We start from the raw sequence: 18489 nt of genomic DNA, 5'->3' as shown, positions 1-18489 counted from the left end.
AGGGCGAGCAAGGGAAAGGGTTCCTGAGATTAATGCCCCAACAGCTGCATCCTCAGTTTAGTCTCCTTGGTAGTATGAATAATGGATGGGCTAAAAGGCAAAATGCACAATAATGTTCTTTTATTAATGAAATGAAGACTACTTGTGATGGCTAGCAATAAATTAAGAAAAGCAAAAACGGAAAATCAGTCAACGTTTGCCTCTGAAAAATGCTGTTACTTAAATCCAATAATTATGCCATGACACAAAACATTGCCTCACAACTTAAATGAGGTTCATCTCTTGCAAGTCCTGCCCGTGTTGCAGAACAGAATTATTTTTGATCCATAGACTGCAAAGCCCATTGTTTGCTAAGAGAAAAACATAAGCCATTAGAGTAGATTGATGGTGATATTAAGCATATTCATAGTATTTCATAGGTGAAAGTTTCCCTAGGGATCATGCACTGTATCTCCCCTTCCATCTATGGGCCTCAATGTGGTTAAGAAACATGTCCAAGGACACATAATTAGCCGAGCTAGGACAAAAAGCTAGCTCTCCTGACTTACCCCAATTGCTGCTTCCAAGCGGATTAAGCTAAAGCTACCCGACAAGACAAACATTACAGAGACGCGGGTGATGCAGACTGGCAAAAACAAAGCTAATGTTCTGGTTCATATTCTTGATCCATTCCTGACTTTCCTCCTCCATGCTCTATTTTCCCTTCAACGTTTCATAGATATGCTAGATGGATATGGCCTCTATATTTATGCTGATTCCCAAAAGTAACGTCAAAAATAAAGATTTAAAATATCTGAGTGCTATGAGGGGGATAGTATTGTTTCATTGTAGCAGAAGAGGCCAGTGACCAAGTTCATTAGCTCTGTCTATTGTTGAAATATATTTCTTCAGTAATAGGCAAGCGCTGTCTTTTATTCATGCATGCTTGGTATTGCACCGGACACCAAAATCTGATGGATGTTAATTTCTCCAAGATTTCCAACTACTGTGTGTATAGCCACCTGAATTGTTGAGGTCGCTGGCATTGTTTTACCATTCCTTAGTTTTCACACTTGATCCAGCAGCTCCCAAGGACACTGTGATAATCAAGAACTTACAGTCTGAGGTAGTGTTTCTTCTGTGTAGGACAGGTTTATATTAGTTTCTCCTTATCATTTTATATGGTCATCTATGTGTACTGTTTGCCAGGATCCCTCAGTACGCTATTATTTAGCTGTAACTCAGTACACAGGATAGCAGTTGTTATTTGGTACATATTTTAAGTAACTAGATTAGAGCTTCATATTTGGTTACTACCGGTCAACTCCAGAATCTCAAGAGATTTCTTGCTCACCTCTAACCTGTGGTAATTAGCACCAAAATGTGATAATGCAGGCTTCAGATTCTCTTATGAGTTCTTAACAAAGTGATAACTTACTGAGGAGACACTTGGGAATTCTACTGCAAGGCCGTTCATGTCGGTTCTAACAAACCTACAAACTGAGCAAAATAACTAATAGAATAATAAATCTGTTAGGAAGTCTTAAGTTTTAATGGAACGTCCAGGCTCTACATGAGGACAAACTTCCCTTACAAAGACAGGCATTAAGGAGAGACCCTATTTGCTTGATACTGGGAATTTTGGTAATTGATAAAGAGGAAAGCAGCCTGCCAGAAATCATTGAAAGGGACCAGAATTTAAATTTGTGATGCAGCACTTAAGGGGAAAAGTGGTGTTTTGAATGCTTTTTGGGGGGAGAAATAAACTGGCAGTTGGATTGAATATATATTGTGTAGCAATAACTTTTTAAAATTATGGAATAGCACATTGTTCTGTTATCTTGGTGAATTCATCTGTTTTGTACTACAAATGGAGTCTACAGAATTCGAGTGTAAAATTTGAACTGTCATACTATATATTTTTAAGTTTATTTATTTATTTATTTATTTTGAGAGACAGCGGGCGAGCAGGGGAGGGGCAGAGAGAGAGAGGGAGAGGGACATTCCCAAGCAGGCTCTTTGCTGAGCCTGATGCCGGGCTTGATTTCATGAACTGATCTCATGAACCATGAGATCATGACCTGGGCTGAAATCAAGAGTGGGACACTTAACTGACTGAGCCACATAGGTGCCCCAGACTACATATACTTTAGAGGCAAGTTCATTTTATAGCCACAATTAAAATTCTAAAGCTATGATAGATGACAGTTCACCATGTTTTACCATCAGTTTACCATGATGAGAATTTTGCAATAAGTGGTTGTTGAGTAGATAATGATATGAGTGTAAGAGAATATTAACTTTATGTGACATAACCATTTGATCATGCCGTATCCTTAAATATTAACTTGTGATGCTTTTAAGTTCTTACTCTTTTGTATTATAGAGTTGCTTTTGTATTATAGAGTTCCATTTTTTTTGGTTGTTATTCAGAAGGCACATAATCATCTAAAATAGTTTAATCCCCTATTAATTGAGAAATATTTAATATGTTTCTAATATATGTGCCACAGTCTCTAGGCATTCTGGAAAATGCAAAGAAGTTTCAGATTCTACCATCGAGATTTGAGTTTGATCAAATCTCGGAACATGGATAAATTTGAGTGGACAGGAAGGAGGAGAAGTAATGTCAGATAGGTGAGCACTTGAGCCAAGATGTAGGGCAAGAATGATTGAAGCGTACTCAGAGACACATCAGTTAGGACTTCTTTGATTGCAGGTGACTAATACCCAAACCAAACTGGCTTAAACAAAAAAAGAAATTTATTATTTCATCTAATCTGAAAGGTTCCAAGGTTGGGTCTGGCTTCAGTGATGGATGGATTCAGCACTCAGCCATGTCATGGTTTCTTTCCATCCCTCCACTCTGCCTCCCTATGTTGCCTTTAGACTGGAGCTTCACATGGTACCAGGAGGTAGGAAGCAGCTCCAAGCCCACCATCCTTCCACAATTGGGATTCATTATAAATGTGAAATTCCAGTGAAAACCTCCTTGCGTCCTATTAACTGGCTTGGGTAGCCCTGCCGAGCCAGTTGTGGATGTTGGGCAGTGCACTAGGCTCATGGTTGCTCCTGGGTCACAAGCCCATCCTTGCCCCACTTTCAAAGATGGGACTATGGTCATCTTCACTGGAACCACACAGCACAGGAGCAGGGCACATCGAAAGGGAAACTGAGGTATGGTTAACCGTAAACAGAGTAAATGGAAGCTGTGCAAGAAAATCAAGTGTCCGCTAATGGAGAACAGTAAGTCTGCAGGTAACTGAGTAATTACACGAATGAGACCCTGGAAGTGTGTCCTGTAAACACATCGTGAATGTTAGGACGAGAAGTTGGGCTTTATGAGGAATTATAAATAAATCGGACCTGGGGATAATTGACCTGTCAGCTATGTGCAGGATGGACGGGGGCTGGGTGCTTAACAGGGGAAATAATGTGACCTCTGTTGTACTTTCCCATATTTCAAAAGCTGCAATATTTGCAGAGTATCTATTGTGTGCTGTGAACTGTGGAGAACACAGAGAGGATGCCCAAGACTTGATCTTGCCTTCCAAAGAGTCTACAGTGTGGCAGGGAAGACAGTGAGTTAGAGGCAATTGTGATATAGGCAGGGTGCACAGCAATAGCAAAACTTAGGCTTCATGGAACACAGACAAGGAGGATGTTAGTAAAATGAACCACAGTCATGGAGCTGGAAGCAGAGTGAGCAGGAACCCAGGGAAGCAAGGCCTAAAGACAGTCACCCCCATCTGGAGCATCTTTGAGAGCAAGTTGTTTGGGAACCCCAGTCATTAGTTGTGTAGGCCTTGAGAATATTACAAGGACGTGGGTGGGTAGGAAACTGCCTTTGTGTCATCAGATACAAGCCTCCCTAGGGCTTTACAGGCCCGGAGTGGGATTGTACATGCTCGCTGTCCCTGAAACAGAGGGCTTGTCAGACCAATCAGCATGGGAAAGCCCTGGTTTTTAGCCCTTTGATGCTACTTGTGGTCAGTGTTTTCTCCCCAGCTCATTCTGGTTGGGAACAAAGAAAGAGTGAGCTACTGGCACGTGGTGGCTCCATTTCATTCTGTTTCAACAGACTTCAGAGTAAATGGGAAGAGTTTTCTTTCTCCTCCTTCTGCACTAGGAGAACTGAGTGCTGTTCCTAGTTAGTGATGCGATTCAGGCAAGTCTCTCCACATGCCTGGGCTTCAGTTTCCCTGCTTATAAAGGCAAAGCATTGGACAAAGACCGCTTTATGAATTCTCTTTCCATTCTAAGAGTCTATGAATCCAACAGAAACAACCATCCCACCTTTATTCCGTGACATGTGATCATGACATGATAGATTTCTAGAAAGAACTGCTCTGAAGTTCCTGGTTAGTGGCGCAACTAAAAGCATGGGAGCGTTTGAGCACCAGGGTTCATCTACCAGGGCAAACATTTAGAAGGCTGCTAACTAGAGAAAGTGGCAGGAGTGGCGAGACCTGACCGGTTTTAAAGGGGCCAGGGCAAGGGTTCTCCAGGCAGAACGACGAGTAAGGGAGGGAATATGGCTGCCCTTGAAAGGATCTGGAGAAACGCAAGTGAGAATAAAGGGAATGGGATCATCCAAGCACAGGCTCAACATTGAGTGCCACCAGCCTCTGCATAGACTGACTTGCAGGATTTATGGAGAAATGGCGCATTTCAGTGACTGCAGCTGAGAGCATGATTTGGAGTAATTGAGTAGATTATGAGGAGATGAAATACATATGGAGAAGGTGACGATGAAAGGAAGAAGGAAGGGAGAGTGCCCTGAGATGAGTTCTGATGGGAGCTTGGTTTTGAATGTTTTTCTCTGACCTGCAGTTACTTAATTTGAAAATTATAAGAGGGGTCTGGGGGAAAGCCTTCATTTCAGAGCATCTCAGCCATTTAAAAAGCATTTGCACATCTTACCTAGGGCAATTCTGGGCGAGCGGGAAGGGATTATTACTGTTCCTTACTTAACTAAGAACTGAGTAAATCGTTTACACAGCCAGTGATGGGCAGAGCAGGACTCAAAATTCCTGACTACAATCCCAATGTGCTTTTCATCTCCACACCAGAGTCTCAGTCCACCAGTCAGTATGTAGTCCAATGCCAATGACTTTTTCTTTCTCAAGAAGGTAGGAATAGAAATATTTTTTATGACCAAGAGGAGAGTTTATATTCCTCTTGGATTAACTACAGAATGGTTTTTATGTAAGTCAGACTAAATAGACGTCTATTTTTTTTACAAACATTCAAATCTACACAAACAGAACATTTTCAGTTTGCTTTGAAAGCAAAATACCATGTGTCGTAACTTTACCATGTTTTAAATAAAGTTAGGAATTTGGGTTTATGATGCTGAAAATATCATAAAATCGGTGGGTAGAAGACCAAAACCTATATATATATATATATCCTTAAAAACTCTGCAAGTAAAGGAATCAAAGGTGGATGTTTCAACAAACCAGTTATTGAATCATTGTGTTAACGATCTAGTGAAAGGAGAAGTGAATTATTCAGGTTTATCTTCCTCATTGATTTGTAACACTGCTCTTCAGTATGTGGGTAGTTTTTAAAGCAGAGCAGTTCAGCCTAACAAAGCCATTTACTGTACTGGTTCCTACACACTGGCACTCTTTTGCTCTTTATTACTTCATTTTGGAACTTTGATTGCCCTATTTTAGATCTAAGATTGCTCTAATGCTGCACCGCAATTGTATGAGGGGCTTAGTTTTCACTTTGTTCTCAGAACCAGGCTGGCTATAAATTTATCTCTGTTCTTTGAAGAAGCTAACAGTAAATTTTCAAGAGGAAAAAATGGTGGTACATATCCCTACAGAGGAAAAGTAATCTCTTAAAAGCAGAATAACCTCCAGGCTACATCCTTTTAAAGAGAGACTTTCAAACCAGGACGCCTTCAACTTTTATATGTCGTCTATATTTTTCTTCAGGCTTTGTACCTACTCTTCTGCTCTCTGTGTAAGGTTTCTCTGTAATGACCCCGTTCCTCCCCACACCCTTTAAATCTGTAATGAAGTCATGCGTTCCCAATTCTGATGTCATAATAACTTCCAGAGCTGCGGCTGGGTAGCACATCCTGGAGATCATCTGAGGTTTCATCAGGAAAACGAGGCATAGAGACCCGGAATTGGAATACCTACAAAATCGAATCTCTGTTTCATAAATTACCACATACTGCAATGAAAATGAACTTTGTAAAGTTAAATCCATGGGAGGGTTTCCGTTTGGTTTAATTGCACTCAAAGCAGTTCTCCATTTCAGGCATCGGTTTCATTAAAATGAAACCAGTCCTTCCCAGAGATTCAGCCACACTCCCTCATCAACAGATAATAAGATAATTTAGAATGAGGAGGTGCTAAAATAACAGGATGAGCTCGTGGCTCTGTTTCCATGTCTGACAACTTCATCACCTTTCATCTTTATTATACAGCCGCCCTGAGCTGAATGTTGATGAATGAGGCACGCCTGGCGTCCTCCCTTGTCAGACACACGGGCCTGGGGCTCCCCTTCCCAGGGGCGCTCTAGCCCGCCTGGGAGCCACCAAGGGGAATAGATGTGGAGCTAGGGGAAGGCTGGGTAGGGCTGGGAAGAGGTTGAACCCACGACATCATCCATCCTGCCTGTGCCTCCCCATGTCATGACCAGGCGCTCTAAGGAGCTGCATTTGCGGGGAGCAGAGAGCTCCCCGGCTGTGGTGGCTCTTGGCAGCCAAAGCGAGCCACAGTGGAACAGTTAAGCTGGCCAGCGTCTTTTTCTGACCTCACCAAGTTCCAGAAAGTGTTTCTTTAGCCACTTCCTTCAGCCTAATTGTCCTCTTTCTCATTTTATGCCCCTGCTAGACCACCGCTCTTGATAAGGAGAGGCAGGTTTTCCGACGAAGACGCAACCAGGATGTGAAGAGCCGGTACAAGGCCCAGCCAGCTCCACCCGAACTCAACTCGGAATCGGAAGACTACTCCCCAAGCTCATCCGAGACTGTTCGCTCCCCAAACTCGCCCTTTTAAGAAGACCCTTTGACTCGAAGTCCTAGCTTAACCCTTTGAGACTCTGAGATTTTTTTCCAAATTTATGTAAAACGGTTTCATCTGATCTATCTAGCACTCAATGCTTGAATGGCAGAACAGAAAGCGTGTTTTCTGGTATCGTTGTAGCGATTTCTCTTGGCTCAATGAGATGACCACACGTCGTTTGCGAAGATGGCACCTTGCTGCTAACAGGGTCCTCAAAGGGTTAAGGCTAATCTGCAACTTTTTTAAACATAGAAGCAATGAATGTGTTCATCAGTCAAACTAGGATCTGCAGTATGTAATATAGCACATGTTAACCCTCTGAGTGCATAGGATTTGACGGAGAACCCCTGGGGAAATTTTCAGGCCTCTGGATGTGTACACACGTGTTTCTTGATTTTGCTGCAGATCAAGGGATGTTATTAGATGCTGAGATGTCCAGACGAGAAGGACATCTCGAACGATATCTTGCTTGTCGTTTTTTGTGGGTTTAGAATATAGCAGGCTTATAACTTAGACAGAAGACCTCTCTTTCACAATCCCATGATGAAAGGGACTTTTTCACTCGAGGGATGACTGTCAGCTGCCGTGAGCCCTGCATCCCAAGCGGAGGCAGTTGGGTCTGAGACAAAACAGCCTGACCCCAGGAACTAGATGGCGCCCCCTTCCCCCAAATTCTCTCCATGTGAAGACGGCCTGATGATGCCCCAGAAATGCTGCTTCCACATCAGCTGCTGCTAGTTCCAGCACAGACCCTCGGAAGTCACCATATCTCGTCTTGTGCTTGGTGAATGAGGGTCTGCCCGCTCAGGATGAGACATCTATAGGAATAAAAACAACTGGTGGGAAAGAGCAATAAATTGCCAGGTGCTCTATAGGGCTGGGGTTTCAGACAGAAAGAGGAAACAAGATCCTGTTCTTTTTCTTACCTGCTTTTCACACACCGCAGTCTTCATTGTGAAATCCGTGTAGAGTATGAAATCCATACACAGGAGTCCGGGGGCACAGGGATACTAGAGGCAGGTGCTTTGCAAGGTGGCCAAGGAGAAAGCACAATCCAGAATGTTCTAAAAATGGGCTTTAAGAAATCAACCCATTGGTAGGAGAATTCCATGTGCACCTTTAGGTTACCTAAGTACAGCCTCCCAGGAAGAACAGGATGAGGACCTACAAGGTACCCCTGAGAATAAAACTGCTGTTCCCCAAGATGACATTTTAATCCCACTGTCTTTAGCTGTCCACAGAGACATGTTTTTCTCCCTTTGGGCCAAGTCCTGTCTGAGACCTGTGTTTTCACTCCCGTTACCAAACCTTTCTCAAAACCCAGCCCTGTATCCCCCATGAGTTTCTTCTGGAATGTGTCCCATTTCAGAATGGGGACCTGCGGCTTCCAGTGTGTCACTGCAGTGCTTAGAGAAGAGGCTAGCCACGGTGTCTTGGAGACAGGGATCCAGCTCAAATGTCCTGCTAAGGTTTGCTCAGCAGTGTGATCCAGGAGACAACCAGTGAGTGATGGCTCATGAAATTGGCAACTTATTGTCTCTGTTTTGCATATACTTCAGTATCTGAAAGTCTTGGAACTTGTAGAGTCAGTTCTTTATTTTCAAATAGACATTGGTCTTCAATTGCTGCTTTTCACTCTTCAACTCATAAAGTATGGTCTGTATTAATATATATTTTAAAACCACAACATGTCATAACTTTTGCAACGGAGCGTCCCCAATTTTTTGCTCTTCCACATTTTGGTTTATCTCTTTGGTCTGCGTTGTCCTGACATGTAAACAGTAGATTATTTATTGAGAATCCCCACCCCCGTTTGAGAGAGTTCTGGAATGGTAGCGTACTCGTCGCAAAGTAGCACAAGTCGGTTAGGTTTGGGATGGGGGAGGGAGGACCGAATACCAGGAAGGGTGTTGGTGTGTAGGTAGATACCATATTAGTAAAATACCTTGAACCGGTCAGAAATTACTGCTTTCTCTAGACCTATAAAGCAAAGCACTATCCTGAGCCTAAAGAGGAGCTGTATAGGTTGGCCTCAACTTTAAATGTGTGAATATGAAGAATCCTATGGGCAGAGACCTACCTGCGATAGACCGTCACTTTCGTTTCTTTCTCTGAATTACTGTTTTTCCCATGGGAGTTACGTATATTGCTACAACCTCCATGTACAGAGCATACAGTGCAAGGCTCAGGCCTGTTTCCATCCAAGTCTAGGGGGACCGTGGACCCTGCAAAGCTGTGGAGTGTTTCCCGGCACACTGCAGAGCGGCAGCTTGGAGGAATGCAGGGCCCATTGAACATGGGGATCCCAGCGCATCGCTGTAGAATTTGAGTGATTTATGCTGAATAAACAGTGGAATGTGACCTGTCAAGTAGAAATATTGAGTAATCAGATGGAATGCAATCTTCGGCATTAAGCTATTGAGATTCTGAATGTCAGAGATGTACTCAGAGGGTTAACAGACAAGCACAAGGCATGCTGATTACATTGGTGTATCCAGACTGCTTTGCTTTTAGCCAGTGCTTTCTAATTTTTTTCACAACATTCTTGGGATAGTTCAAGTTTGAAATAATTAAGTGGTGGTGTTCTTTAAGGAATTTCTATAACCAAATTGATCTTATTTTTTATTTTACTTTATCATAGAATATATATGTACCATTATGGCAGTGTATCTCTGTAATTATCAATTTAATCATTGCCACAGTGTTTCCATATTTTTTTCCTAAGTATTTAATATAGCTCTTATGGTGGTGGCCTGGTGATGCGGACTGTCTTTCCTTTATCGATACATGACCAACCATATGGTATCTTCAAGGGAATTTTTAGATTCACCTTTTCAGTTTGGTAGTAGACTAATTAAAGAACTTCATGGCTTGCATCATGTAAATCATCTCTGTTAGATGAGAACTGTTCATATTGATGAACACATTTTTTCTCAACAATGTAGCAGAAATCATTTTCTTCATCATAATCAATGAATACGTGATTTGCTCCAGTCATTAGCAGGAAAAGTAAGATTTCAGTCATTGAAAATGTTTTTACCGTAGCCCTCACCTAACTTACACGTGGTGCATATTCAAATAAGCAGAGAAAAAAAATACAAATAAACTGCTGAAAACACTTGGTGTTTTGTATTCAGTGAGACCTTCTCGCAATGCCCAGCACCCCCATGGGTGGTGGTTAACAGGCCTGTCAGATATTGTTGAAAGAAGGCAATATATCCACGAATGAAGGCTAAAATTGCAATCCTTTACCCTTTGAGGCATATTTCAGTTGGAAAAAAAAAGAAAAGAAAAGAAAAGAAAAATTGGTTTAGCGTAGAGGGTCACAGAGCTACTGTGCGACCGAGGCTCAGGCACATTAAATCACGGTCGTTTGCTGACCAATGGCACCCATTAGACAACTCTGTACCCCACGCTGAAGTGCCATTGTGCTTGAGGAACAGCTTTCCTAATATTACTGTGTTGCTGCTAGCCCTTCTCAGGGTAAGGATCTGTCAGCGTTTCCATGATAAACTTCTGTTTTCAAAGGTTTTTAATTTGACCATAAAAAGGTGCCCCAGGCTGAAGTTTGCTGTATAGGGCCTGCACCAAAGAGTGAAGGTTTCGCTTCCTTCTCTTTTCTGCCTAATTCTCCCCCAGAAAGGGGCAATGACAACAAAAAATTGGGTTGTGTCCCCTTCTTCACTGTAAGTTCAGAATTTTGGAAAGCACCAAGACCCAAGATGGTAGTTTTAATGTAATGATTCATTTGGATGTGGGTTTAAACAAAAATTAATGAGTCACCTGGCATATACTGTAGATAACATCTTTTCTATAATTTGTAAATTAATTTTTTAAACTGCTACATGATTTTTTTTTTTTTTGGTCCAAAGACCTTTAAAAAACTTGAAGTTGGTCTGTTCAAAGGTTAGCCTTTCCTGCGTGTTGTCTGCCATTTCCATTAGGAGTTTAGGGAAAATACTCTCAGACCGACCCTTACTTTGCATGGAGTGATAGAGGGTCAGATATATGCTTCTGTTGGAGATATGGATTTCTTTATTTAATCATCACGAAGCCATTCTTGTCTGTTGGGGGAAAACGGTGATTAAAAGCACTTCCAAAATTAACATTTTGTCAGTTCAGATACGGTAAGAGCATAAATTAACACACTTTACACTTTTTTTGTTGTTTAAAGGCAAATAAATCAACAAAACTTGAAGACACTAAACATTTGATTACTGCAAATGTGCTTTAAAATTGGCTCAATGGTGCTTATACATAACACAGTAACAAATGGGGTTCCTAGGACTGTCAGAAGGAATCTTTAATTTGTATGTAATTACATACTTGAGGAGGAGGTGCTTTTAAGCCAGTCTTTTATTTTTTAATCATCTCAAATATGCAACCATCCATCCAGTAACATTAAGGGTCGTAAACTGGTGGGAAACAGGAAATTCAGTGTAGAGGCTTAGAATACCTCGGGTTAAAGTTGGGGGGCAGGTTCTCTCCCTTTGGTTTTGTTGTTGATAGACTTCAACGCTGGAGCTGCGGTGATCATTTTTCAGTGACCGAGCTTCTAACTGGCAGGTGTTTTGATCATGAGGTTTGCAATATCTTGCCCTTGGAGACAAGAGAGAAACCTAGTTTCCTTCTTTTTCCCTAAAGGAAAAGCGGTCTCTATAATTAAACCATACCTGTAAATTTCCTCAACATTCTCTTTTGGTCAGCTGAATGGAGACCCTTAATGTTGCTTTAATGTAAAATTGTATATTTTTGTCTGTGATATACTTTATTAATTTAAAGTAAATAATAGTTCTAAAAGCCTTCACTGTCGGTATTAAGAGAAAGTAGGATTTTAAAAGTGATGATAAAGATGCTATAATGTCAATTCATTCCAGTCCAATCGAATGTGGTAAGAAAAAGACCTTGAATAGTTCTCTAGGGACAATTTCTCACTTGCCATTGACATTAATCTTTGATGTCTGCTCAGAAAAAAATAAAAAGAAATTGAAACTGGTCCAAGGTTAGAGTCATATCCTCGATAACTATTTTTTTTAATTTTATTAGGAAATTAATAATAGCCTTTTTCATTCTGGCTGAAAGAAAATTATTAAAGGATTAGTTGAGTGTGAAATTAAATAGTATTTTGCTCATGCATACTAAAAAGGTGGGCTAGGTACTTGATGTGTTTAAACAAGTTTCTGGAAGGTTTCAATTTGGTGCAAGAAAAAAATTCAATGTTTCCTTTGAAAATACTGAATTTATCAATTGCTGCATGGATCAGATGGCATAGGTTAATCTTTGATTTTCAGAATCTTAATGAAATAACTTTCAAACGATTTGTATCCGTGATTAAAGCTGGAATGAGATCAAATTTTTTCCCTAATCTCTCAGTTTAAGCTAATAAATGTAGGTTAATGTGGAATGAAATCATCTGTGATATATTATGTTTATTTATCAACTGAGCTTTTTTGATGTTGCCTGTTTTTATGTAAAACATGTTCTTAAAGTTAATAAAATAATAGTACTTGGTGTATGAACTACTATGTAATGCCCTAGCTGCAGCGTCCACTCCTCAGTTCCCTTTGTCATAATGGAGTAAAATTTCGTTTTAGTTCAATTCATAATTGACACATTCAGTCCACGAAGGAATAACCCAGCTGTGTTCTTGGGGGGAATTCTCTCTATGCAAGGCTTTAAAAATTAGTCATGCGGTCAGAGTGTAGCTTTCCCACATGTCCCCCACAGCAGAGTGTATATTTCATGGGCATAATTCAAAAACAACTATTTCAAAAATGTCCCTTTTCATATATTACCTTCCTGCCTGGGCCAGTGACTTGGATAAACACAAAGAAATCAAATACCGTTCAGCCCGATTTTATCCTTCAACCTACGTGCACAAGCTCTCCAGAGAAGAGTGTTGTTTTATCCGCTAACCTGTAATTAGCTGCCATTTTTATAGCAGTTTCCCATTAGGCATTCCGTGTGCAATATTGACCTTAGCGAAAATTGCAAAACTGTACAATGGAATAAAGTTCTTTCCCATGTTAGTTTTTCAATGCTAGGAGATTGAGAAGTCGGCCAGCAAAAGTGACTGCAGGTTCTCTGGTGTCCTGTGAAGGTGCCAGAATGATCTCCAAGCACTTGTAAAATTAGCAGTCACCTTCCCTGCCATCTACAGGCTGCTAAGGTGGCTACTGTTTTCCCTTTTGCTCCTCTGCAGTGAAATCACTGGGTCCTTTCTGGGCTTTTTGTGCAACTGCTGTAAAACAATAGCTAAAGTGATTGCTTCCTAAGGACCATTACTTTGTTTTATGAGGCTGGAACCCCCTCAAAAAAACCTGCTATCAGAAAAATGGGCCCTGATGCAGAAACCTCAAACACCAGCCACTCTGGCGTTGAAGATGATAAAACTGCCACAGGAGGAAATTGGGAAAGAAAGGTCTCCCACGACTCCTCCGGAAGGATTGGTAGTTGGGAAGGCGGGGCTTCTGTACAGATAAGGAAGTTATGCAAATGAAGGTAAATGGGTAACCAGAAACGGGGAAAGAAGCATCCTGGGACAGTTCTTGTAACACCTCCTTCAACGGAAGAAAGGCTTTGCTGTATCTTAGAAGGTGGCTCATTCCCCCAGCTCCAGGAGGAGTACTGAGGGAAGATGAGGAACCCCGCCCAGCCAGCTGGACCAGCCAAATCCACGCTGGCCATCAGCACTGTGACAGATGTCCCTGCCAGCTTGCCTGCACATCCAAATCATTCATTCAAATGTTTCTTGAGTAAGTGCCAACGACACGGCACTTGGTTGGGGCTTAGGAAAGAAAAGGGAATCTCTGTTGTCCATTTTGATTTTTACTACGGATCAGAAGACTTTAAAGGTGAGAAAATATGCCTCTAGCTGGAAGGTTTGGCATTTATTCTGGGGCTCCTGGTCCAGAGTTCAGACAACATAGACAGACACACCCACATCCAGTGAGACCTTGTGTTTATGGCAGCTTGGATTTTCTCACTTGAAGATGTATGTTTACCATCTGCCTGTTCTACGGTGCACACGCCCCGTGGTACTCTTGGCTTTGCTCCTGACCTCTGAAGTAGAAGACCTCCCAGAGTCCTCTCACCATCTGTAATTACCATGCAATTTTAAACCCTGTCGTAGACTGATACAAAACTGTGTCCATTTATTCAACAAGAATTGTCAAGTACCTACTGTGAGTGATGCGTTTGTGGGGGCTAAGATGAGCAAGTCAGAACTCCTGTTCATAAGACTCTCAGATCTAGTGAGAAACCTTCTACTTTGGATGTCCATGGATGGGGGAGACTGATTTATCACTCACAGATGGTGGAACACCAGTGTGTCAGGGGCACAGCATCCCTACCGGCCCGCGACTGGCCCTCTCAGCATGTGTAGACTGTGGCTGTCTGCAAGCCAACCATCAGTCTCATGCAAATAAATTTGTGGCCCGTTCTATTACAACAATTCATATGTCACCATTAGAAAAACCCTAGACGGAGGGGGAGAAAGGAAGGGAAGGAAAGATAAGAGAGGGAACGAAGGAGGGAGGGAAGGAGGAAATGAAGGCCGCTGAGAACACAGGTGCCTCAGTCTTATGACCCAGTGTACCATTTGGAGAATTTCAAGGGAAAGAAAAATATTAATGTCTCACAGTGTGCTTCTCAAAACCAGTCTCAGGAGATGCTCTGTGGGAATCATAGAACATACCTTGGTATAGATACAACATGGCTTTTGTCTCTTCCACATTCTTCAATCAAGTGAATGGTCCCCCATGACAGGGTGAATAAAAGTAAGATCTCATCAATGGCACCATCCCTGCGTTTCTTCAGGAAGCAGGAGGTGGGGTGTTTCCCCAAAATGTTCTTATTCCCACCCTTTGCTGTCCATTCTCTCTTTGACTTTCAAGATCCCCTTGGAGGACCCATTTCCCACCACCTGGAAGAAGAACATTCCCTAAACCTCCACTACTAATGGAAATTTCAGCCTGAGGGACCCGCTCCCCCATCTGCCATCCAAGCCAGATCATCTCCTCCCATCTCCAGCAAGTTCCTCTCAGGTGCCAGTCCCTCTGCGTGATCCTGGGTCACAGGTAACACACCCGACCGCTCTCTCTGCCATGCCCAAGTCCTGTGTAGGAAACAAGTAAATGGAGAGGAATCATCCAGAATGATCAGGGCTGTGGCAGAGAAAAGCATGAGACGCTCTGAGAGCGCTTTGCAGTTCACCTGTGATGGGGGGATTCGGAGGACACTACCTGGAGAAGGTGCCCTTGAGTGAGGGCCTGAAGAACAAGCAGGAGTCAGCCAAGAGGAGGAAGATCTTCCAAGCCATGAGAACATGCATAGAGAACGTGAAGGAGCTCCGAATCGGCAAGATGGAGTCCTAGAGTCTGTCCAGTGAGACCAGGGTACAGCCCAGGGATCTGGGTCTCATGGGCCTGCGGCTGTCAAGCCAGAGGACAGGCGTGGGGATGGGCACATCTCATTGTGTGCGTGGCAGGTACACTTAAAAATGAAATAGCTCCAGATGCGGGTCCCCAGGAATTGGCTAAGGAGGAAGTGGAGCAGGGCAGACGGCTCTTGAGGGAGCATTAAAGACACTTTCACAAATAATATGGATCCTAATCACCCCTGCACAGCAGTAGCAGAGGGCAACCTCCCTTTGCCAACAGAAGAGCAGGCCATGTGTTAATCCTTTCCTGTGAGGAGTAGAACCCCCATCTCACAAAGCTTATCAGCCCACTGCTCACAGGGAAAAAAAAAAAATCATTCTCTTGTATGTTGCTCATTTCTGGAAAAAAAAAAAAAAGAAAGAAAGAAAGAAAGAAAAGAAAAGAGAAATTCACTGACCCTGAAAATAGCACTCTTGCTCCTTCTTCCTGGACAAATCCACATTGTCACCTTTCCCTACAGCAGGGTGATAATTAATGTTCCACCCAAGAGAGGTTTCGTTATTCCATCAGAATTACCTATTAATTTCCTGGATTTTTCTAAGTAGTGAACTTGTCATTGCTGGCACATTGTTCAGAATGTGAAATACCCTTTCATTTTCAACAGGTAAATCAAGGCCCCAAACAACCCAGACATTTTTCAATTTCCTCTCTTGACATCGTCCCCGTTGTAGATGCTCCACGTTTTAACAGCATTTTCCAAATCATCTGGTCTCCTGCCGAGTAAACCATTTTGCTTCATCAATAGCTTCTATTGCTTCTACTTCCCTTCCTGTAGAGGAAGGTAACAGTTCACACTGGTCTGTTAAGTTGGAAAACTGAAAATTTCCTGCTCAGGTTGGGAAGGGAGTCTCATTCACAGGCTTGCAGCCTCTGATTTGCTCAAGGTCCTGCCATGAAGCAGGTTTTGTGGGTTCTCCTGAATCACCCATACATGGGCGTGCTTTTCTGCAAAAATGTGGACAGGTTATGTCTGCCTTAATATTGCTACTTCTCAGGGCCCTCTCGCAAGAGAGCTTTCCTTTCTCAACATAGTCGCACAGAAACGTCTGATGAAAATACACCAAGGAGGAGAAAAGGAAGGAGGCAGATATCACCTAGGCAACCTGAGTCTGTAGAATGCCCAGAGTTGCATTCAGAAAAGTGGGGAAAGCAAAGACCCATGGCCTGGGTGACCAAGCTGCCGGAAGGATGTTTGCTGCTGAGCCTTGGATCTCTTTACTATCAGCTGAGCAGAGCCTCTGGAACCCTCTCTTAACCAAAGCCCAGTGCACAGGGATGGTGCTGACAGGAGCAGAGGATGCCCTCGGGCCTCAGGGGTCACTGTTAGTCCTGTTAGGATATCCTGTTAGGATAACACTCAGTATTATCCTATTCAGCTCTAGCCCCAACCTGTCATCAGGGCTTGCTCTCATGGATAAGAGGAAGGCCAGAGTTTCACGGGGCCACGTCAGGCCTCCTATCACAGGCTCCTGCCCCCTCTCCATGCCCAGCTCCACTAGCCCGTGTTGTAGCACAAACAGCCACATAAAGCCTGATATTACCATGGCTTCCACCTGCTGAGTCCCGGGCTTCAACCTGCTCTCCTCCCCAGGGTCCCATCTGCTGCGGAAATCCATGTGGCTTCCCCATCATAAATGCACAAGGTTTCACTTCGCCTTAATGTGGTCCTAAATCCAGACTGGCCTCTGGGCAACTCTAGCCCTGGCCTCTACCATGCCTCTTACAGTCTGGAGACTTGGGGATCATTTCCAAGAAGGTTAGCTTTCACAAGAGAGGCTGTGTGCCCCTATTAGAGAAACAGATACCGTTTCAAGGTAGTCAAAAGCACAGTTGGTGGGTAAGCTGTTTGCTGTTTCCTGCCCTGCGGGGCATGAATATGTCCTGAGAAATGTCCCAACTGTAGCAACTCATCACGATCTCTATGTGAGCCAGGGACCCTGTGACATAGAGGTGGAGCTTTTCCATTCTACAGTCTGTTGCATCAATGTTTGACTTTGGAGCTCAGACCCGCACCACCACTGCTTCTGCGCTGCTGTGTTAGCAAGTTCATTTCCCCAGTCCACCTCCCCAGAGGCACGGGTGCCATTGCTAGAGTGCCTGGTGCTGTCATTAACTAGTTATCCTGCAAGTATGCGCATGGATATGGGTGTGTGTGTGTGTGTGTGTGTAGTCTGTGTATATATGTGTGCGGTATATATGCACTATGTGTATGCATGTGGTACATGGGGGGGGGAGTATGTGTATGTGTGCATATGTGTGTGCTGTCTGTGTATGCCTGTATGCATGTATGTGTTTGTTGTATGTGGTATGTGTGTATGTGTGTGTTGTATATATGGGTGCATATGTGTGTGGTATATATGTATATGCATGTGTGTATGTGTATGCGTTGCATGTGGTATATATGTGTTCATGTGCATGTGTGTACGTGTATGTTGTGTATATATGTGCACATGTGACGGTGTATGTGGTATGGTTGTATCTAAGTGTGCATGCATGTGCGGCATGTATATATATGCGTGTAGTGCGTGCATGTAGGGGGCATGGTAATTTAAAAAACATGAACCTACATCATACAGCACAGCAAGCTCCCTGCTGGAGGCAGCTGAACTATCTAAAACGTTTGCCATCTTATTATCCCCCATAAAGATTATCCTCACTCTCCCACAGTGTCAGTCTTAATATCTGCTGTAACATGGGATTTAGTTCCTGGCCAGAGCCGGCCTCCTAGAGCTCTATTTACTCTCCTACACTGTCTTCCGCTTCATCATTTGCCACAAGCAGGGGAGGCAGCCGCAGTAACTTTAGATTTGAGTAGTTAGCCTCAAAAGTCCTGCCGTAAGTCAGAAAGGCACAAGCTGGCACTTGGAAAATGAGCTGCTCCTTTCTTTAATACAAGTTACTATATTTTCGGTCCCGGGCAAGAGTTTCCTGTCTCCCTGCCTTCCCCCAGTGCCGATGCTCTTCACAGATATCTGATGTGAAAGGCTGCCTGGCGGCTATTGGCATCTTAAAACTGTTTACATGTGAAATCACCAGACCAT

At 43.0% G+C, this 18489-nt stretch overlaps 1 protein-coding gene across 4 annotated transcripts in view; it reads left to right on the top strand.

Annotated features, from left to right (window-relative positions):
* DCLK1 (doublecortin like kinase 1) overlaps window positions 1-12526 on the top strand; it is a 348175-nt gene extending 335649 nt beyond the window's left edge. For 2 of the 4 annotated variants that reach the window (XM_032593819.1, XM_030309040.1), the window contains exon 17: window positions 6837-12526. In XM_032593819.1, the coding sequence (XP_032449710.1) occupies window positions 6837-7001 (165 nt within the window). In that variant the 3' untranslated portion in view covers window positions 7002-12526. The remainder of the gene's footprint in view (window positions 1-6836) is intronic. The other 2 variants (XM_032593840.1, XM_032593833.1) reach the window with 1 other exon arrangement.
* The last annotated feature ends 5963 nt before the right edge of the window (window positions 12527-18489 follow it).

The sequence above is a fragment of the Lynx canadensis genome, chromosome A1, assembly GCF_007474595.2.
Source record: "Lynx canadensis isolate LIC74 chromosome A1, mLynCan4.pri.v2, whole genome shotgun sequence".
NCBI classification, from domain to species: domain Eukaryota; kingdom Metazoa; phylum Chordata; class Mammalia; order Carnivora; family Felidae; genus Lynx; species Lynx canadensis.
This window is presented reverse-complemented; position numbering and strand designations above follow the sequence as displayed.